General features: G+C 38.2%; 1 protein-coding gene across 1 annotated transcript in view; it reads right to left on the bottom strand.

Annotated features, from left to right (window-relative positions):
- The window catches only part of LOC103505091 (metal transporter CNNM4-like), a 122814-nt gene extending 99592 nt beyond the window's left edge, over positions 1-23222 (bottom strand). The window contains exons 1-6 of the mRNA XM_026820348.1: positions 23176-23222; positions 21904-22036; positions 21482-21739; positions 11806-12127; positions 10585-10740; positions 9488-9705 (exon numbers count right to left, since the gene is read on the bottom strand). Of these exons, the coding sequence (XP_026676149.1) occupies positions 9488-9705; positions 10585-10740; positions 11806-12127; positions 21482-21739; positions 21904-22036; positions 23176-23222 (1134 nt within the window). The remainder of the gene's footprint in view (positions 1-9487; positions 9706-10584; positions 10741-11805; positions 12128-21481; positions 21740-21903; positions 22037-23175) is intronic.
- Positions 23223-23232: the final 10 nt, after the last annotated feature.

Genomic DNA, 23232 nt, shown 5'->3' with positions numbered 1-23232 from the left:
TGGTTCGAGTCCAACTCAAGTCACAACATTTAGCGTAGTATATTAAGCGGGAACGACATTTGTGACAAGCATTTATGCCTAACACAATTACAATTCCATTTTTTTCCATCTTCAAAAACACCCAGTAAAGACAAGTCATACTCGAGTGCCATTATTTTGATTGGATGTAAAGAGCACACTTCTCTCTTTCCCTCTCATTACTAGGTTAACCACTTGATTCCCTGTTTCACTCGGATTAATTGAAGCATTATCTGCGATGCATTCGAATATTCAAAGTAGGTCAAATGTGTGGCAAAAAAAACAAGGTCTCCAGCAGAAAACCGGGTCAGAATCGATTTTTTTCGCCTTTTGTTTTTGTTATAAAGATGAAGTGCTAAGCAATGACGCAATGGAGCAGTTGCAGTTGGATAAAAAATCTGAAAAAAAAGGTCAATTCCTATATAAAAAGTTGTGAACGGACATTATCCGTTCAGGATAAAATCCGCCCCTGGCAGGAACCGAACCCGCGGCCTACCGCTTACAAGGCAGACGCCCTACCAGCCAAGCTAACTAGGCTGGCTAAGTCAAAATAAAAATTATGTATCCGAAGATTTTTTTCTCCTTTTTACAAAATTGGCAGACCGTCTTTTGCAAGGTTTATTGTCAGAAAGAGAAAACCAGACCTATTACGAACAAAATATGACCATGCCATGCTACATATGTGTCATATGACTCATATGAGTCTAGCCGTGCTATGATACAACACCACAGGAATTGACATGCTACAAGAATGATACATGACCATACGAATTACTCATTAGTTAATTGAATTCAAGAAGGTGAGGTTGGCCGGGCGGTTATCGAACCGGCGGCGCGGCGACTGAACGAAGAGTTGAAAAACTCTTCCATTCTCATTTGGATTTATCAATCCTTCCACCGGCTGACTTTCATAATTGAGGAATAAAAAAAAAATACATCAACTTAGTCCTCAAATTCCGTCAGTTCCTGACGTCCTAGAAACTTGGAATGCGTTCTTATGATTGGAAAATTAACCAAAGAAGGTTATAAGTTCGGTCTTGTGGTCACATAGGTTAAGCTACATTGAGTAGAGCGGATAGAAGAAGGCCGTGTTCGGCCGGGCATGCTTCAAATTGAGTATATTCATGCTGACATCATTCAAATCCAAACATATTCCGGTTCATTCTGGATTGAAGCCACGCAACGCCCCTTATCTTTACATACGAACTTAACCCGTGACGAACGTGAGGGCAAAATAAAATTTATTAAATAAATAAATAAATCAATCAAATGATATAAATCTCGTTTTTAGCTAAATTCCCTTTAGAGATAAGGGGTAATATTTTTTTAATTATCGTTTTCAATTTCGGTGATGTAGTGGTCAAGATTTTCGCTTGGTAAACAGCTAGGGAGACTTGGATTCAAAACCACAACCAAGATATGGAATTTTGTCCTTAATATAATGTGAGAATTTGACCACAATAATGGGAGTCGCCTACTGAATAAAGAGGCCTTTTTATTTCTCTTCAAGAAATGCAGTGAATAAACCATATTACTGAATTAATTCAGAGGTGTCCGAGTCAAAAACGGTTTAAGTCCCAGGCACGCACGGAGTTAACGAATTTTTACTTTCTATTACTACAGTATAGCGGAGCTATACTAGTAATGAAATTATTGCAATAGGTCCAAATGTTCAAAAGAAATGGTTGGAAATATCCGTTTTGGGATCCCCTGATGTCAAAAAAGTGATTTTTAGCCCATGGTCTGTACGTTACGTACGTACGTACGTACGTACTACAGGTTTAAATGGGAAAAAGTAGAAAGTTATGAACAAAAAATTGGCCGCCGTGAGCGGCTCAGGCTCGGGACTTTTTTTTTTCAAATACGTATTTCGTAAATGTAATAGATGTTCAGTCGTGTGATGTTCACACCAGATTTTTTTAATTACTTTTTTTAGTGGTATTTTTCATTATTTATTTGCTTTCTCTGTGGAGAAATGCAATTAAATTTCACAATAATTTGTCGTCTTTTTACGAGTTCAAATTGTTTTCTTCCTGGTGACTTGGTGACGTAATGAAATGGAAAACAAAAGTAAATATAAACGTAATTTGATTTGAATGAGAGGAAACTACACTAAGTTTTGAATGGAAAATAAATGGACGTTTTGAGGTCATATACTCATGTTGAGGACGTTAATGGATATTACAGGTTTAGTGAAAGCTGGGAAACTTCAAACAGGGAGTAGACCAGCTTAGTCCAACTGGGAGGCTGCCAGCCTGAGATTTCCCTTGCTAAAGAAGTAGCAAAAGGTTGGGAGCGAAGGGCATCCACTAGTAAAAAGTTTGTAGCCAAAACCAAACGTCAGCTCAAACCAATCACCCCTGGGCTGATTGAGAGCCTGACGAAAACGCTGATCCCGTTTTGAACACGGGAAAAGGGGAAGAACAAGAAAAAGAAGAAAACCGGTCTAGTGAAAGCTAAAAATGCCAATATCCAGGATGGAGAAATTTACATTACTTTCAGTGTCCTCAATTGTGCCGAAGGTGCTCAAGAGGTTTCTAAGAAGAGGTAAAAAGAGGCCAACACTGAGAATTCCGTGTTTTTGGATGAAAAATGAAAACACTCGAATCTATTTTTATGTTTTTTTTTCTCTCAATTTCTCTCAAATTGTTGCCAGAGCTTCTTTTCTCTCCTCTCCATGGGGACATTATTTGCCTTTCCCCCGTCATAGTTCAAAGTGTACGTTCGTACAATGTCTCTCTGCCTTATGAATAGACGGCCATTGTGGTTTGCTGAGAAAGGATGCTAGAAAATAGATTTCCTTAATTATTTACTCTACTAAAAGTATAAATCTATGACATACTTTCTTCTCAGACAGAATGTTTTGTCTTCGAAAAAAATGGACTCATACTCGTATTTTGATTTCAAATATTTCAACGGGATACTTTCTGGTGCTCTCGTGTTGTTCCAGCACATAAAATAAATGGAAAGTATAATATTGTCTCTTCTCGTCCATCTGATAGGGGGACATTAGGGGATAATGCATTCTACCAGACATTCTCCCTTCTTTTCTCTTTCTGGATATTGTTCATGCCGACCCCGTCTGCACACGGGAAAAGGCGAAGAAAAAGAAGAAGAAGGTTAAGGATAGCATGCAGAAAATAGAGGAAAAAGGGCGAAAAAACCACAAGTGATACTTAAAACGAGAGCACCTTACCTGTGTTGCAGATAATCTTCAAGTCGGTCCTATTGAGGGACATGAGACCCAAGTTGAGTCCAGAAAATAGAGAGGAGAACCCAAGACAGGTGACTATAATAACTATAGCTAAGGTAATATTTGCCAATCAATAAAATAACACCTTATCGATCTATCACATCATCACAAGAAATAAATATTGAGTAAATCAATATGGTGTGGTGACTATCTGACCAACAATCTTGGCCAACTCGTCACTTTTTATTCCATCTTGATGTTGCAAAAAAAGGACTGTTGATGCAGAAACTTCTACTACCTTGAGGTTTTATGAATACGTACACTTTGAACTATGACGGGGGAAAGGCAAATAATGTCCCCATGGAGAGGAGAAAAGAAGCTCTGGCAACAATTTGAGAGAAATTGAGAGAAAAAACATAAAAATAGATTCGAGTGTTTTCATCCAAAAACACGGAATTCTCAGCGTTGGCCTCTTTTTACCTCTTCTTAGAAACCTCTTGAGCACCTTCGGCACAATTGAGGACACGAACTATAGCCAACCAGAACGGTATGAGCTTCTCATAGGCCTCTATCTGGAGGAACGTCTCCTGGCCCAAATGTACCCACACGGAGGAGTGGGCTGCGCCACCGGCAGTGCCGAGGGTTCGATTCTCCTTGGTGCACATGTAGTAGATGACGTCACTCTGACCCAGAATTGGAAGACTCAGTTTGATCAGGCCCGTGTTCTCGGTGACAGTTTCCGGGTCGATCTGAAATCAAGATGACCGTTCTTTGGTTCACTCGCCTTCTCCCTGTACAGGATTCTTAGAGTGAATAGGAGGGAATAGGGATCTACCTTTGGGAGAGTTTGGGTCGGGTGTAATTTCGCCGTTTAGTTGGCATCTACATATGGACATTCTATAGAATCTATAGCTTACCCATTTCACAAAACACCTTAGCAGTTATACAGTGACGTCAAACACCATTTTATTTATTTATTATTATTTTTTAAGGGAGGAGAGAACTCTATGAAAAATTTAGTATGAATAAGTATCGAATTTACGTTATTATTGGGTCTAATAAGAGTGCCATTAAAAGAAAACTTCAAAAGCCAAACACCAGTGCGAAATGTCTAGGTATAAATTACACCAATTTTCTTTCTATAGGATAAGAGAAGTAAATTAAAAAGATGGAGTAACTTTTATGAATGAGTAGTAAGAATCTGTAACGTAATAGTTCATTCATTATCATTTCAGCTTTGTTATTATCTTGCTCTATCGTGGGATTCATAACATTAATCAAGCTGGGAATCGATACAAATTTATCGTTGTGTGACCACATTATTGTTCTGTTGTGTCGTAAAATAAATAAATGGTTGGGTAGAAGTACTTTGGTTTTGCACAATTACAAAAAATACTTTGGTTGAATTGTTGCATTGTGCATTACTTGGTTGATTTCTCTCAAATCTGTTCGTTTGTGGTTTTCTAGCAAATTTACGTACACTTTGAACTATGACGGGGGAAAGGCAAATAATGTCCCCATGGAGAGGAGAAAAGAAGCTCTGGCAACAATTTGAGAGAAATCGAGAGAAAAAAAAACATAAAAATAGATTCAAGTATTTTCATCCAAAACACCGAATTCTCAGTGTTGGCCTCTTTTTACCTCTTCTTAGAAACCTCTTGAGCACCTTCGGCACAATTGAGGACACTGAAAGTAATGTAAATAAAGGAAACACACCATGATGGCTACACTGCCCTCACGTCACGTGAGATAATGTGACGTGAGGGTAGTGTTTTTCGACCTTAAGACACAAATGAGAGGACGACATGCTTCTTTGGATCTCTTTTAAGGATTTAGCGTCACTGTAAGCTAAGAATTTTAGTCACAGGGATTTACCTTCCCCATTCGTCGACAAACTCCAAGCCTCCTCACTACCAACCACGCGCACAGTTGTACTTCTTAGAAAATCGAAGATGAATAATCGACACATTCTACACTCTTTAATTTTGATTCAATATTAAGTACCTATCTATGTATATGTAGGTTGACACGAGAAGCGTTTTTATTCGTATTGCATTTGATTCTGCAGTTTTCTAAGAAGTTTGGAAAAATCCTGCATGTGTGTTAGTATCATACAAGTATGTATTATGTACTAAAACTAGTTAATACATATCTATTATTTAGCTTCAAATCTATTATTTAACAAAAACCTAGCATAAATTATTGCACATATGTAGCAATGTAGGACACAAATGAGAGGACGACATGCTTCTTTGGATCTCTTTTAAGGATTTAGCGTCACTGTAAGCTAAGAATTTTAGTCACAGGGATTTTACCCTCCCCATTCGTCGACAAACTCCAAGCCTCCTCACTACCAACCACGCGCACAGTTGTACTTCTTAGAAAATTGAAGATGAATAATCGACACATTCTACACTCTTTAATTTTGATTCAATATTAAGTACCTATCTACGTATATGTAAGTTGACACGAGAAGCGTTTTTATTCGTATTGCATTAGATTCTGCAGTTTTCCAAGAAGTTTGGAAAAATCCTGCATGTGTGTTAGTATCATACAAGTATGTATTGTGTACTAAAACTAGTTAATACATATCTATTATTCAGCTTCAAATCTATTATTTAACAAAAACCTAGCATAAATTATTGCACATATTTAGCAATGTACCTATGAAGATTATACATAAATGTTACTATGACATCTATTTAGCTATGTAGTTTAATTATGTTTATGTATGACATGAGAAGACATTTCATTCAAGTCATCCGGAATATAGACGAGGTTTGCTTGTCATCTGCTGATGACATAAACTTCAGTACCACACCCAACGGAGATTTACACGGAGCATCACAAGCATTAATAGCCGAATTAATATATACATAGCTCAATGGCAACATGATTTTTCAGATTAAAAAAAAAAAAATGATATTTTCAAAGTATACGCAGAAAATTGTTTCTCCGTTTAACATGTTTTCCTATGAATTTTTCCGTCAGACACAATTATTTTGTCTTGCCAATTTTGGCTATAAATACCAACGAACATACCTCAAAACTATGTAGGTACAAGTGTTCAAGAAAACACATAATGTTCAAATTATGCCAAAACTGTCACTCCTAACCTATTATTCATGAGAATAAAAAAATCTTCTTAGTATTTAAGTTGATACATAAATTTCAATACCTAGTTGATACATAAAATTCAGTGGAAATCGTTGAATTTTGTGTTGAAAATCTGATTCGAGCACCATTTGATTCAACATTTGACCCTGTTTGAAAGGGCCTGAAAGTTTTTCACTCCACCATTCCTGGACTTCCTTTTGAGTTGAAGTTCTCTTCTTAGTTCAAGTGGATTTTTCAATTTAAGAAGACACGTCGTGAAAAGAAATATTATCATTTCGTAAAACAATATGTTGTAAGGAGACACGGTGTCAAATAAATATCATCATTTTGTAAAACAATAAAGGGACACGGTATCAAATAAATAAATTGTAATTTTGTAAAACAATATCTCTTTCTGCAGTGCCCTAGATTTCCATTAATCCATTATTGAAGTAAAAATCGCCTGAGTATTTTTTCGTTGAAACCATTTTTTTTTTTTCTTTCTTTCTTTCTTTCTTTCTTCAAAATAAAACATTTGTACCTTTTTTTAACATTATAAACTATTAAAAACTTTATTCAAGGGGTTTGATGTTGGCAACCCCAAGAGCATGCCGCTTTGAATGTGACATGTAACCAATTAATCTCTCATAACGACTTGGTTAAAAAATACACGTCACCAGACTCAATTCTACAAAGCAGGGGCCCTCCCGAAAATCACAAGAGATTCGAAACGCATCGTTGCCTCTATGTTGTCATGTTGTTTGAAAGACAAAAAACTCTAGAGCAGTGTTTCCCACACTGGGGTCCGCGGCCACCGAGGGGGCCGTGACGGACTTCGCGACAACCGGGAAGATCACATAAAACAAAGTAAAGGGGCTGCGTGAACAAAAAGTTTGGGAACCGCTGCTCTGAAGACGTGAATGAATGGGGACACAAATAAGGAGGGAACGCCCAGAGAACAGAAATTTGGCAACAACGATCGAACTCATATTATTTCGAATAAAATAAACATTGACGCTAGAGTTCTGAATACAAAGTCTATAGACGAGCAGCTTATGAAAGATTTTAGAACGGTTTACAATGTTGAAGAGACCCGCTATGAAGGAGATGGAACTGTAACATCGGAGGTCTTATCGTCCCGAAATTGAAGAGAGAACAGAAATTTGGCAACAACGATCGAACTCATATTATTTCGAATAAAATAAACATTGACGCTAGAGTTCTGAATACAAAGTCTATGGACGAGCAGCTTATGAAAGATTTTAGAACGGTTTACAATGTTGAAGAGACCCGCTATGAAGTAGATGGAACTGTAAGACTGTAACATCGAAGGTCTTATCGTCCCGAAATCGAAAAGAGGAGGAGGATAGAGAGAACAGAAATTTGGCAACAACGATCGAACTCATATTATTTCGAATAAAATAAACATTGACGCTAGAGTTCTGAATACAAAGTCTAGAGACGAGCAGCTTATGAAAGATTTTAGAACGGTTTACAATGTTAAAGAGACCCGCTATGAAGGAGATGGAACTGTAACATCAGAGGTCTTATCGTCCCGAAATCGAAAAGAGGAGGAGGAGGATAGGACAGGAGAAAGCCAGCCGTTCCGAGAACGAACATTATCCGTTCCCGTTCCAAGATAAGAAAAGAGAAATGAAATAAGAAAACTAGAGAAAAAGCAAGAGCGATAAATAAACTCGATGTGTGGTAGGTCAGTGTAGTAATCTACTAATCCACTAAGCTATAAGTAATAATTAACAACGTATGTAGATAACCACTAGCCCATTAGAGCTAGGTACCCAAGTATACAGGCGATAACATGCACCAAATTTGGAAAACTGTCAAAATTATCAATGTAAATAACAGTAAAAAAAAGGGGATTTAGCTGAGGAGGATAGGACAGGAGAAAGCCAGCCGTTCCGAGAACGAACATTATCCGTTCCCGTTCCAAGATAAGAAAAGAGAAATGAAATAATAACAATAATAAAAAACTAGAGAAAAAGCAAGAGCGATAAATAAACTCGATGTGTGGTAGGTCAGTGTAGCAATCTACTAATCCACTAAGCTATACGTAATAATTAACAACGTATGTAGATAACCACTAGCCCATTAGAACTAGGTACCCAAGTATACAGGCGATAACATACACCAAATTTGGAAAACTGTCAAAATTAACAATGTAAATAACAGTTTAAAAAAGGGGATTTAGCTAAAAAAAAAAGTCTCTATTCTGGGATATCTGGGGCATTGACCCGTAGGATTTAATGTGATTATGAGTATTTTTGGCAGATAAGTGATGAGTCGGTATCTGGTATCATGTGGTTTTAATATTAATGTAGTATTATGTAGGAATTGTAATAGGATTAATACCAGGCTTGAATGTTGAAGTCGGTATCTGGTATCATGTGGTTTTAATATTAATGTAGTATTATGTAGGAATTGTAATAGGATTAATACCAGGCTTGAATGTTGAGGGGGTGTGTTAGGAGGATTTCTTTGGAGACATGCCATCGAATTAAAATGTCATGAAAATCCCTTCGGAAAGCTTGCGAGGTTTGAAGGGCTTTCTGTGAAATATTTTTGAAGAGCTTTCAGTGAAATATAAGTACATAGGCATAGGTATACACTATACCTCTAGTGTGAGTTCAGGATAGGGTAACAAAGACTATGAAGGCCTTTGGAAAAAAAAAAACATACTTTTTTTTAATTAGGCGCTTCAACACTTGCGTGTCGTTCTCGCCGATACGTCCTGGTTTAGATGCTTCAAATCTAAATAGCAACAACTGCCTTGTCCCTAAGATTCAGTCTCATTGGTTAGATCTGAATTAAAATGTCATGAAAATCCCTTCGGAAAGCTTGCGAGGTTTGAAGGGCTTTCTGTGAAATATTTTTGAAGAGCTTTCAGTGAAATAATAAGTACATAGGCAGAGGTATACAGGTATACACTATACCTCTAGTGTGAGTTCAGGACAGGGTAACAAAGACTATGAAGGCCTTTGGAAAAAAAAAAACATTCTTTTTTTAATTAGGCGCTTTAACACTTGCGTGTCGTTCTCGCCGATACGTCCTGGTTTAGATGCCTCAAATCTAAATAGCAACAACTGCCATGTCCCGATTCACTCTCATTGGTTAGATCTGAAAAACATGCTTGACCATAAAAGAGTTTTAACTAAATCTTACCTTGACTAACTCCTTGAGTCTCTCGCGCGTGTACACATTGCCAATTTCTTCTCCCAGGATCCAATCCAGGATCTTACTAATGGGATAGGCCAGGGGGAAGGTCAGTATCATCACTACCTTGGTCACGTTAATCGTCTTGGCGCCTATCATGAGACCGTGCCTGGAGCAGACGGCCTGCGGGGAGATCTCACCGAATATCACAATGGCCAATGTAGAACCTGCAACCAGGGGAGGATACAAGTGTGGTGATGAGTGTTAAATTTAAACACTGGAAAAATATCTTTCACTGCACTAATCACTGAGGTTGGTCATAAGAAAATGAAATGTAGAACTACACCACTGAGGTAGGTGGATACACAAAAAGCCCACTCCGAGGCTTAGGTCTAGCTAGGGGCAGGATGGGTTAAGCTTCTACGAATCTACGAGGTAGGTAGGTTACACGACGATAAAAGAAGAGAAAACACTGGAAAAATATCTTTCACTGCACTAATCACTGAGGTTGGTCATAAGAAAATGAAATGTAGAACTACACCACTGAGGTAGGTGGTGCTTAAAGCCCACTCCGAGGCTTAGGTCTAGGGGTAGGATGGGTTAAGCTTCTACGAATCTACGAGGTAGGTAGGTTACACGACGATAAAAGAAGAGATTTAACAGTAATTTAGAAAGAAAGGTTCAGTTTGTATTACGAAAGGCTGCAAATTCAAAGTAATAGAAGAATAATCTCTGAACAGAATTTACTGACAAACATAAAATTGTTCATTCATACAAGAGATTTAACAGTAATTTAGAAAGAAAGGTTCAGTTTGTATTACGAAAGGCTGCAAATTCAAAGTAATAGAAGAATAATCTCTGAAGAGAATTTACTAACAAACATAAAATTGTTCATTCATATGTGAGCACCAAAGTTGTGACATAATAAAACAAAGAAATTGCATTTACATTACATTACATTACAAAAGAAAGGTTCAGTTTGTATTACGAAAGGCTGCAAATTCAAAGTAATAGAAGAATAATCTCTGAACAGAATTTACTAACAAACATAAAATTGTTCATTCATATTTTAGTATAATATGTATTAAATCAAATTTTTCACTCACCTATAACAGCAACCAGTCCTGACGTGATGTCATCCAGCAGAATGGTGAAGGTTGAGTTGACCATAACATTACCGAGTAGAATAGAACACAGCAGATAATTGCCGTGTTCTCGGACCGGGATTATGGTCTTGGCGTATTTACGCTCGTGCTCCGTTCCTGAAACAAATTCAGGAGGTAGAATAGAGTATGTTTATTGTATTGTATTGTTTTTGTAATTGTTTATTGTAATTATATAAAAATAAATCCAGCAGAATGGTGAAGGTTGAGTTGACCATAACATTACCGAGTAGAATAGAACACAGCAGATAATTGCCGTGTTCTCGGACCGGGATGATGGTCTTGGCGTACTTCCGCTCGTGCTCCGTTCCTGAAACAAATTCAGGAGGTAGAAAAGAGTATGTTTAGAATGTTTAGATAGTAAAAGCAACAGCAGAAAAAAAGAAGGGACACCAGAGATAGTTAGAATGGAGGGCAGCCTGCCTTGTAAGCGCTAAGTCGTGATATCGATTCTCGCCCGGGGCGAACTTTATCCTAAACAGATAAGGTTCGTTCTTGGAAGGACTTCTGCCGAGTCCTTCTTCTCTCTTTGATTTAGGGACGATAATACCTCCCTTGTAATAGTTCCCCTTATCATTTTTTTCCATCTTCTTAAGGAGAGCATGCCTGTCTGGCTGAGGGACGGCTGTCCTAGAATGGAGGGCAGCCTGCCTTGTAAGCGCTAAGTCGTGATATCGATTCTCGCCCGGGGCGAACTTTATCCTAAACAGATAAGGTTCTTTCTTGGAAGGACTTCTACCGAGTCCTTCTTCTCTCTTTGATTTAGGGACAACAATACCTCCCGTAACAGTTCCCCTTATAAGGAGAGCATGCCTGTCTGGCTGGGAGACGGCTGTCTGGCTGGGGGACGTTAAACAGGGAGTAGACCAGCTTAGTCTGGCTGGGGGACTATAAACAGTGAGTATACCAGCCTGAATTTCCTTTGCTAAAGAAATAGCAAAGGTTGAGTGCGAAGGGCATCCACTCGTAAAATTCTATAGCCAAAACCAAATGTCAGCCCAAAAGCGATCAGCTCAGGGCTGATTGAGGGCTGACGAAAAACGCCGACCCCGTCTGTACACGGGAAAAGGCGAAGAAAAAGAAGAAGATTAGGGAGAGCATGCAGAAAATAGAGGAAAAAGGGCGAAAGAACCACAAGTGATACTTAAAACGAGAGCACCTTACCTGTGTTGCAGATAATCTTCAAGTCGGTCCTATTGAGGGACATGAGACCCAAGTTCAGCCCAGAAAATAGAGAGGAGAACCCAAGACAGGTGACTATAATAACTATAGCTAACCAGAACGGTATGAGCTTCTCATAGGCCTCTATCTGGAGGAACGTCTCCTGGCCCAAATGTACCCACACGGAGGAGTGGGCTGCGCCACCGGCAGTGCCGAGGGTTCGATTCTCCTTGGTGCACATGTAGTAGATGACGTCACTCTGACCCAGAATTGGAAGACTCAGTTTGATCAGGCCCGTGTTCTCGGTGACAGTTTCCGGATCGATCTGAAATCAAGATGACCGTTCTTTGGTTCACTCGCCTTCTCCCTGTACAGGATTCTTAGAGTGAATAGGGATCTACCTTTCGGAGTTTGGGTCGGGTGTAATTTCACCGTTTGGTTGGCATCTACATATGGACATTCTATAGAATCTATAGCTTACCCATGTCACAAAACACCTTAGCAATTATACAGTGACGTCAAACACCATTTTATTTATTTATTATTTTTTAAGGGAGGAGAGAACTCTATGAAAAATTTAGTATGAATAAGTATCGAATTTACGTTGTCATTGGGTCTAATAAGAGTGCCCTTAAAAGAAAACTTCAAAAGCCAAACACCAGTGCGAAATGTCTAGGTATACTTAAATTACATCAATTTTCTTCCTATAAGATAAGGGAAGTAAAAAGATGGAGTATCGTGTGTACTTAGGTGCCATGAATAAAGATAAAATTCCAAATATTTGACTCAACAACACATGACTACCATATTTACTGACCAAGCATGTACCAAAAATCAACAATGTTATCAGTGTTATCATAATGTTTAAGTATAACGTTTTTCAAACATTTACATAGTCCAGCCACTCACTATCAGGTACACCTGATCAGGTCCGCCTGTCAGGTCTAACTGATAGTGTGTGTGCTCATCAGGTAGGCTGACAGGCGGACCTTTTCAGCCGTACCTACCTGTCAGGTCTACCTGATAGTGTGTGTGCTCATCAGATATCAGGTAGACCTGACAGCCGTACCAGTCAGGTCTACCTGATAGTGAGTGGCTGGCCTTAGAAGTTAAGCAAGGTCGAGTGTCGCGTGTACCAGAACGGGTTAACATTCGGGCATGTCACGTGCTGGCCAAATTGGGTGCACTCACCCTCGTTAGGATAACTGATGATGAATGGCCGAGGCCACAAAGTAAGTTTAAACTCGGTTTAACTCTCGGATTAAGCGATCTGATTGGCTAGTATTTTTTTTTTTTTTTTTTTTTTTTTTTGGTTTTTTTCTGCTAATGTTTTAATTTGTTTCCAATAATTAGATACTTAATATTTATTTCAATCAAATTCTAGCGACCAAATGAATCGATATAAAGATAACAACAACTAGCCTAGTATAGTACACTTAGTAATGTATACTATAGTTCGATTCAAGTAGTTTCTTAATTATAATAGGCATGTACCTCCGAACATATCAGTGTACTTACCTATGTGATAAGGGCTCTACACATCTGAATGAATTGTTTAATCTAAATAATTTAGATGATTATTATTCAAAATCATATCCAATACTTACAGGGTACGCTGTACGTAGGTACCTACCTAGTATGTACCTGAAATTACGGGATAAAAAAGGCTTCAAGATTCTCACGGAGCGATCTTTTCCGCCCCAACAAAAAAATACAAAGCTACAAACTTAATGAGACAAGGGGGTTGTTATTAAGTTTAGATTAATCATGCAAAGGAATTTCGAAGAAGGAGAGGGAGGAGGAGGAAGAAGGGTAAGGAGAATGAAAATGAAGTTGGAGAAAATCGAGAAGAGAAGAAGGAAGAAGAAAGGAAGAAAAAAGAAAGAATAAGGAGAATAAAATATAATAAAAATAAAAAGGAAGAGAAGGAGAAAAAGCGAGAACAAAAGGAACAGAGATGACAAGAAAGAAATAAGGAGAAGCAAAAGATAAGAGAGAGAAGAACACTCAGTTTTCATGAGATTCGGATATAGACCATTCAGGAGATGTCCTACACCTGAGCGCGAGCGCCTTAAAGTTAAGTATTTAGAAAATAAAAAAATACACTGTTGCCAAACACTCACCTTGAGGACATCACCGACGGGAAACTCGCACAGGTCGCCAGTGTTGCCAGGTCGCCCGTCAGTACGAACAGCGTGTCCGGGGTCCAGGCCTGGCCAAACACACGCACCACGGCCTTCGTTTTCACCAGCAGGCGCGGGCACCCCTCATCGCTAAACTCGGGGCGGTGAGGAAGAGCTCTCTAGGCGAATACCGTACACACTTGTACCGGGGACTGAACACATCCCCCGGCCTGTCGTAGGGGACCTGTCGCGCTGACACCTTCAAACACACAACACGAGAAATGGAACAATTAATAACACTGGTCCACAAAGAATTTGCAACATAAGAGTGATACCTATACATTATCGGATGCGTCTTTATGTGCTGATTTTCAAAAATTTAATTAGTTTTTTTTTTTTTTTTTTCATCACGCAGAGATTTTCGAAGGAGAAGGAGGAGGTGGAGGAGGAGGAGGAGGAGGAGGAGAAGAAGAATAAGGAGAAGGTGGAGAAGTTTTAAAGTTTTCCCAGAAAAGCATGCTAAATATATAGTGTATGATAGAAGCTTAACTTGAAATGTGGTTTGATAGGACTTTTTTCTGTCCTAAGGTCCTAACAGTCAGCTTCCATAATTAACTATGATCAAAAGTGTCCGTGGGCCGCACCTCGAGAAATGTACGGTTCGGCCGCTATTTAACGTCAAATCTTTGAAAAAGCTCAAAAAGAATTTGACTTTTTAGGGGTGTTTCCCTAAAGAGGAGAAATACGTCTAAGGACTTCAATCTCACCTTTTTTCGCTTCTCCTTATGCCCAGCCACTTCAGGCCCCGAGTGGACACAGTCACTCCCACTTCCCCCCTCATCACAAGCTGCCCCTGAATCACTCACTTTCCTTTTCTCGCGTGGCTTTAGGCGAAGTTTTCTGGAACAGGTGAAAAAGTATGCAAGTGGTTAGTAGGGTGAATAGTTACTTAGGTAGGTAAGTACCTACTTATTTTTAATATCATAATATGTTCTTTAAAATCATTAATCAGATCTTAGATAGCAAACGTGAAATGTGTTGAGAATTTGAAGCAATATGATAACAAGGAGCATACTAATCATCATTTTAGCTGTACATATTGATCAACATGGTTCCAACAGTAACTGTGAGTATAATAATTCACTTACCTAATTTGTGCGTTTTTTTTATGTTTAAAAAATATTTAGTTTTAAATTCTACACCATACTAAATTGAAATAATAATAATGAAAAAAATTATAATCAGTTAAACTAATGGCTAGAAAATAAAAGAAAAAATCCATTGTATTTATTAGCAGATTAGCCCCCTTAACTAAAATAAAAGTCTTCTGATTACATAACCTAGGTAGGTATTGGTATACTTCTCAAATTTTATTAATACAAAATAATTTATTCTCTCCCTCTTTGTTTCAGTTGGTGCCAATATCCATATTGTTGATACAGCACTGGGTTGTATTTATTAGCAGATTAGCCCCCTTAACTAAAATAAAAGTCTTCTGATTACATAACCTAGGTAGGTATTGGTATACTTCTCAAATTGTATTAATACAAAATAATTTATTCTCTTCTTCTTTGTTTCAGTCGGTGCCAATATCCATATTGTTGATACAGCATTGGGCACCACAGAAATATCTGGAGAGAACACCTATTTTGAAATCATCCAACCTGAAGAACTGAGGTACACTTTCAAAATAAGACCTGCCAAAGACTTTGGATCTAGCTTTGTAAGTTCATATTAAAATTGACTCTCTATACTTTTTTTAGGTACCTACCTAGTTAATTCTTAAACTAAATATTGGTTCTGATCTAATTCAATAAACAGGATTTGTTTCCCGGTATAAACAGGATTTGTTTCCCGGTATAAACAGGATTTGTTCAAGAGGGTGTGTTTGGTTTTATTCTTGCTTACAGAATGGTTCATTCTCCTGGATCTAGCTTTGTAAGTTCATATTAAAATTGACTCTCTATACTTTTTTTAGGTACCTACCTAGTTAATTCTTAAACTAAATATTGGCTCTGATCTAATTCAATAAACAGGATTTGTTTCCTGGTATAAACAGGATTTGTTCAAGAGGGTGTGTTTGGTTTTATTCTTGCTTACAGAATGGTTCATTCTCTTAGCAAACGTTTCATACAAACTAAAGGGAGTTGTTTAGACACATGAAGGAATAAAACAGTCAACTTGGGTGAATATATTCAAGTACCTACCTTGGTAAGTAGTTAATTTTTAAAACATGTGCTATTTACTTTTTGGGGTTAGTCTTATGTGGAAGAATTGAAATCAAGCAAGTACATCCCTACTTATGTACCTATCACATTTTCACATGGATTCCAATACCTACCTTACAATCTTACATAGTTGTTCTCAACAGCTCAGTTACTTGACATTGATAGGTACAGACAAATTGTGGAGCACTAAACTGTCAAAATTTGACATTTCACTTGGATTCATTATCATTTTGATGACGTAAAACCATTGGTTTTTACTTATTATCACCTGTATGTGGATATTAGATAGATAAGTAGATATATGTAAGTATGTATTTACCTAGATACAAACTTAATCTGTTTAACTGTTAGGTAAGTAAAGTAAGAAGGTACTTAAGTAAGAAAGTAGGAACCTAGGTACCTAATTACACTTCACTTTATAAACAAAAATTCTTGCACCAGCCTAGATAGCTTGGAGGGCCACTGTATCTGCATTGTACCTAAGTGCTAGGTCATGGGTTTGATTCCTGCCCAGGTGGATTTTATTTATCCTACACCGATAATATATGTTTTTAGTGACTGACTTTCTCCTATTCTATATTCCTTTTCTCTTTGCTTTCAGGACAATAACACCTCAACAGTTACAGTTTCCTCTAATTTTTTTCTCTTGCTCTCAAGTCAGACTGAATCAAATTTTGGCCCATCAGATGAGAATAATTCTTTGGTATAGGTTTCATTCTCCGGTGAGAAAATTCGAATGGTTCCTGCTAATCCTCCATGGAGTTGTACTCATCCTACCAATGCAAACACTATCAAAGGACACATAGCCCTTATAGAGAGAGGGTAACTATTTTATCTACCTAAATACCAATTTAATAAACATGTGAATAACATGGTTTAATGAATATCCAACAATCAATGAGGGTAAAATGTGTATGGTCATGAAATGGTACTGTGACAGGTTCTCTGATTGAGTTCTGCAGCATAAATTGTTGTCAAAGTTTGACTTGGTGGGGTGAAGTTCTGCCATGCTCCTTAATAATATGCCAATAACATGGTTTAATGAATATCCAACAATCAATGAGGGTAAAATGTGTATGGTCATGAAATGGTACTGTGACAGGTTCTCTGATTGAATTCTGCAGCATAAATTGTTGTCAAAGTTTGACTTGGTGGGGTGAAGTTCTGCCATGCTCCTTAATAATATGCTGATCCCCTTGTAACTTTTGAGCGGCTGGGAATTTTTAAATTCTGTAAAGTTCTAGAGATAAGATAAGGCCTATGACCCATCCAGTTTTTATATTTATTTTTGGCCCCAGCTGACCCTTGTGTTGCAAAACACTTTCTGTCTAAATTTGGCTAGGCCTATGACCCATCCAGTTTTTATATTTATTTTTGGCCCCAGCTGACCCTTGTGTTGCAAAACACTTTCTGTCTAAATTTGGCATGCCCATGTTGTACTTTACAAGCAAAGGTAACATTATTATGAGTTAAGTTTTATGTCTGTTTGGTTCATTATAACTCTAGACAGTTTAAGAGGCAATGAAAAAGAAAGTTTAACCTAACCCTATAATAACTTAATGGGCAAGTTTTTTTAGTCATTTTATCCAATCGGTTGGAACTATTTGGTCCAATAATGCCGTTTGAATACTCATTGTTTACATAATAATAATAAAAAAAAGTATTCTGAATTTAGGAGTGTGAGTCAAATTATTCCTCTGACAGTCACAATCCTCATCATGCCCATGTTGTACTTTACAAGCAAAGGTAACATTATTATGAGTTAAGTTTTATGTCTGTTTGGTTCATTATAACTCTAGACAGTTTGATTGCCACAAGTGATACTTAAAACGAGAGCACCTTACCTGTGTTGCAGATAATCTTCAAGTCGGTCCTATTGAGGGACATGAGACCCAAGTTCAGCCCAGAAAATAGAGAGGAGAACCCAAGACAGGTGACTATAATAACTATAGCCGATGACTTCTATGTGGAAATGATAAGTGACCAATCCAAACGGGAGATACACATACCTGTGGCTTTCCTTGTGGGGAAAAATGGGTAAGTGTTATCTTCAGTTTAGCCCTGTTTTCCTTTCAGAAACTGAAACAATATCTCCTATTGTGTAGCTCTTTCTCCTCGTTTGGCGTGGTAGTGAGTTTACTTCCTGTTTTCCTTCTCTCTTCGTCCCGAAAGCGAAGAGAGGAGGAAGACAGGATGGGAGAAAGCCAGCCGTTCCGAGCAAGGGAATCGAACCCGCGACCTAGCACTTACAAGGCAGACGCGCTACTCTCCTAACTAAGAAGGCTAAGGTCTTATTGTCCCGAAATCGAAGAGAGAAGAAGGGATAGGAGAAAGCCAGCCGTTCCGAGAACGAATAAAATCCGCCCCAGATGGGAATCGAACCTGCTACCTAGCACGTACAAAGCAAACGCGCTACTCTCCAAACTAAGAAGACTGGAATTTTTTATCTTTTACAGGCGGGTAATAAAAAATGAGTCAAATTATTCCTCTGACAGTCACAATCCTCATCATGCCCATGTTGTACTTTACAAGCAAAGGTAACATTATTATGAGTTAAGTTTTATGTCTGTTTGGTTCATTATAACTCTAGACAGTTTGATTGAGAGGCAATGAAAAAGAAAGTTTAACCTAACCCTATAATAACTTAATGGGCAAGTTTTTTTAGTCATTTTATCCAATCGGTTGGAACTATTTGGTCCAATAATGCCGTTTGAATACTCATTGTATCTTCCAACCGGTTACTTATAACCGTTCAGCTCACCAGATCAACCTTCAAATTTCGCAATTGATACGGTTTGTTTACATTTTTTTCCACCGCAAACCCTAACCAATTTGACTATGCAATGAGTATTCAAACTCGCCCAATAACACTGGTCACTTGCTCCTTTATGTAGCAATTTTTCATTGTCATGGCTTCTGAACAAGTATACCCTAGGGGAGCTTGAAGGGCATAAGTGGCATTTTTCATGAGTTTTTTTGGTGGTACTTGTTTAGATGTTAACACAATGGAAAATTGATTCTAAGAGGTGTTGTCACAAATGAGCAGTAGCCAGTGTTATTATATGGTTAGGTTAAACCATTAAGCACTAAAAAAGAGCTTTTACAATTTGAACAGTGACCAGTATTATTGTAGGGTTAGGTTAACCACAAAAAGAGGCTTTTTTTTTCATTTAAGCACTAAAAAAGAGCTTTTACAATTTGAACAGTGACCAGTATTATTGTAGGGTTAGGTTAAACACAAAAAGAGGCTTTTTTTTTTTCATCGTCATGGCTTCTGCATAATCACCTCCCCTAGTGCCAAATATATTCTTTAGGACTTTTGACCCTTTATTTGGGACACTATCCCTGACCTCTTGCGCAAAAATCCAGACTATGTTATTTTTGACCACCAAACCTTGATTTTTGGACTTTGTTTCCTGGGCTAACTTTTAAAATCCTGCTTTCACTTTGAAGGTGAATATGAATTTACTTACTTCATTTGTATTGAAGAATCATAATCATAGACCAAGTTGTCACTTTCCAGTTCAAATTGGGTTGTTTCTCCTTGATGAATCCACTTGATCACTTCATCGTTAAAGTTAAACAAATGACCACTAGTCCGAAATTGGTCTCCTATGCACAAGTACAAGGGTTTCCCTGATAAAATGGCATCATCAGTTAGTGTAACGTTTAAAAAACACTGGGTTTTATTAAGAACTATCTGACTGAAGGAATAGGAACTTTCAGAAGACAGGGAAGAACACTCTGGGTTTGACTGCTGGGTGTCAGTTGTTATACGGATAGGCATGTTATCATAGAAATCACTACCCTGAAGGTGTAACAAGAAATTTAATCTTGAACTACTGTGCACAGGGATTAGAGTTTTATTAACTAATTTTACACTGGTTATGACTGGACTTGTGTTTCTCACAGACCCATAGGCGGCAATGCATTGCAGAAGAAAAATTGTAGAAAAAAGTGGAAAAACACAGTTCACTTTGGAGAGCATTTTCACGGAATTTACGACACGGTTACGGAAATTTACAACACTTTGTACATCATCGCGCTCATGACCCGAATTTGGCGAACATTTTATTCACTTCACTCATCGCGGAAATTAAAGATTTCATCTCTTCTGTTATTTTTCAACTCGATTTCGCACTTTCCTTTCCTCTTTCCTCAAAACTAAACAAAAACAAACGGCACTAGGTACTGACTGTACTGCTGCGGCTGCGCTGCCTTCACTCATCGCGGAAATTAAAGATTTCATCTCTTCTGTTATTTTTCAACTCGATTTCGCACTTTCCTTTCCTCTTTCCTCAAAACTCAAAACTATAAAACTAAACAAAAACAAACGGCACTACTGACTGTACTGCTGCGTGCTGCGGCTGCGCTGCGTTCAAATGTTCAATGCAAGATTTTTTTATCAGCTGCCGTCCGTATGCGCCCGCGACCCCGCGAACAGAAATGCGTACTGTTCACTGCGCAAGGCTGCGTTCAATGCAAGATTTTTTTATCAGCTGCCGTCCGTATGCGCCCGCGACCCCGCGAACAGAAATGCGTACTGTTCACTGCGCACTCTGCGCAGAACCGCAATCGCCAGTTTGATACTACTAGCGAGATCTGCTGGGGATTTTGAGAACTTTTTTTATCAATGTTTTGCGGCTTGTGTACATTAGAACGTCCTTTTTCGCATTTTAGAAAGTCTTTTTTTTATCAACAACTGAACGCGCGAAAATTTAAAAAAAAAAATAAAAAGTAAAAAAAATTAAAAAAATTGAAAACGGTTTTGCATTGCACAGGTCTACGTTCTGGAACAAATTCTTGTGAGTTAGGATTAATATATCAATACGGATTGTATTTGGTACGTTTAATTTGTCAAATAATCCCTCTAGTCCCTAAGACCATTTAGCACAAGGAAAAAATCAAGTATCCTCTCAGTTTTCCCCATTTGGGTTTGTGTACGATATACATGCCCAATGATATTGGCACACCATTTGTTGCCCTAACCTTCTGCATACCATCAACCAATTCATCATGTATATAAGTATGTAATACCATTGAGTCCTTGGACTACATGAAATCTTCTAAGTATCTCTCAGCATACATGGGGCATGTCAACAAATATTTTCTAGCTGATAATAATATCTCAAACCTATAGACCTATGTCCTGCTCCATGAATACATTCCCTGCTTTTTATTCCTTCCACAGAAAATATTGAAAAATAGTATGACAGACTTTCTGCACATGAAATAGACCATCAGGAGATGTCCTACACCTGAGCGCGAGCGCCCTTAAAGTTAAAGTATGTAGAAAAATAAAAAAATACACTGTTGCCAAACACTCACCTTGAGGACATCACCGACGGGAAACTCGCACAGGTCGCCAGTGTTGCCAGGTCGGCCCGTCAGTACGAACAGCGTGTCCGGGGTCCAGCCCTGGCCAAACACACGCACCACGGCCTTCGTTTTCACCAGCAGGCGCGGCACCCCCTCATCGCTAAACTCGGGCGGTGAGGAAGAGCTCTCTAGGCGAATACCGTACACTTGTACCGGGGACTGAACACGATCCCCTGGCCTGTCGTAGGGGACCTGTCGCGCTGACACCTTCAAACACACAACACGAGAAATGGAACAATTAATAACACTGGTCAACAAAGAATTTGCAACATAAGAGTAACGTCAAATCTTTGAAAAAGCTCAAAAAGAATTTGACTTTTTAGGGGTGTTTCCCTAAAGAGGAGAAATACGTCTAAGGACTTCAATCTCACCTTTTTTCGCTTCTCCTTATGCCCAGCCACTTCAGGCCCCGAGTGGACACAGTCACTCCCACTTCCCCCCTCATCACAAGCTGCCCCTGAATCACTCACTTTCCTTTTCTCGCGTGGCTTTAGGCGAAGTTTTCTGGAACAGGTGAAAAAGTATGCAAGTGGTTAGTAGGGTGAATAGTTACTTAGGTAGGTAAGTACCTACTTATTTTTAATATCATAATATGTTCTTTAAAATCATTAATCAGATCTTAGATAGCAAACGTTTCATACAAACTAAAGGGAGTTGTTTAGACACATGAAGGAATAAAACAGTCAACTTGGGTGAATATATTCAAGTACCTTGGTAGTTAATTTTTAAAACATGTGCTATTTACTTTTTGGGGTTAGTCTTAAGAGAGGCAATGAAAAAGAAAGTTTAACCTAACCCTATAATAACTTAATGGGCAAGTTTTTTTAGTCATTTTATCCAATCGGTTGAAACCATAATAACTTAATGGGCAAGTTTTTTTAGTCATTTTATCCAATCGGTTGGAACTATTTGGTCCAATAATGCCGTTTGAATACTCATTGTATCTTCCAACCGGTTACTTATAACCGTTCAGCTCACCAGATCAACCTTCAAATTTCGCAATTGATACGGTTTGTTTACATTTTTTTCCACCGCAAACCCTAACCAATTTGACTATGCAATGAGTATTCAAACTCGCCCAATCCAATAATGCCGTTTGAATACTCATTGTTTACATGAGTGACGTCATTCATTTCACCGTATGAGTTTGAATACTCATTGTATCTTCCAAACGGTTACTTATAACCGTTCAGCTCACCAGATCAACCTTCAAATTTTGCAATTGATACGGTTTGTTTACATTTTTTTTCCACCGCAAACCCTAACCAATTTGACTATGCAATGAGTATTGAAACTCGCCCAAAGAAGCTGTAGTGGTGGTTGTGTGTCCCCATGTATTCATTGTTTGAGGGTATGTGTTTGTTTGGGGTGTGAAGGACCCTGTATAATTGTAATTGGAAACTGGTAATCCCTGTGTATAGGTAGGTGTTACAGTTGTGTTGTGCATTGGAGAGGGTATTTGGTATACTGTTGATAATGTTTGCGGTGCGTAAGTACCTGATTGAGTGAATTGGGTGGTGTTGTAACCTGGTGTCAATGTGAGGTTTTGATATGGAGATATTTGTGGAGATGATCTGGTTTGACTAAAGTCGATTGTATTTTGTGTATTGATATGAAGTGGAGAGGGTAATGTTCTCGGTAACATTGTTTCCACTGATGCTGTACTAGTATTATCTTCAGTATCTGACATATTGATATTT

Source organism: Diaphorina citri, unplaced genomic scaffold, assembly GCF_000475195.1.
Source record: "Diaphorina citri unplaced genomic scaffold, Diaci psyllid genome assembly version 1.1 scaffold8, whole genome shotgun sequence".
Taxonomy (NCBI): Eukaryota; Metazoa; Arthropoda; class Insecta; order Hemiptera; family Psyllidae; genus Diaphorina; species Diaphorina citri.
This window is presented reverse-complemented; position numbering and strand designations above follow the sequence as displayed.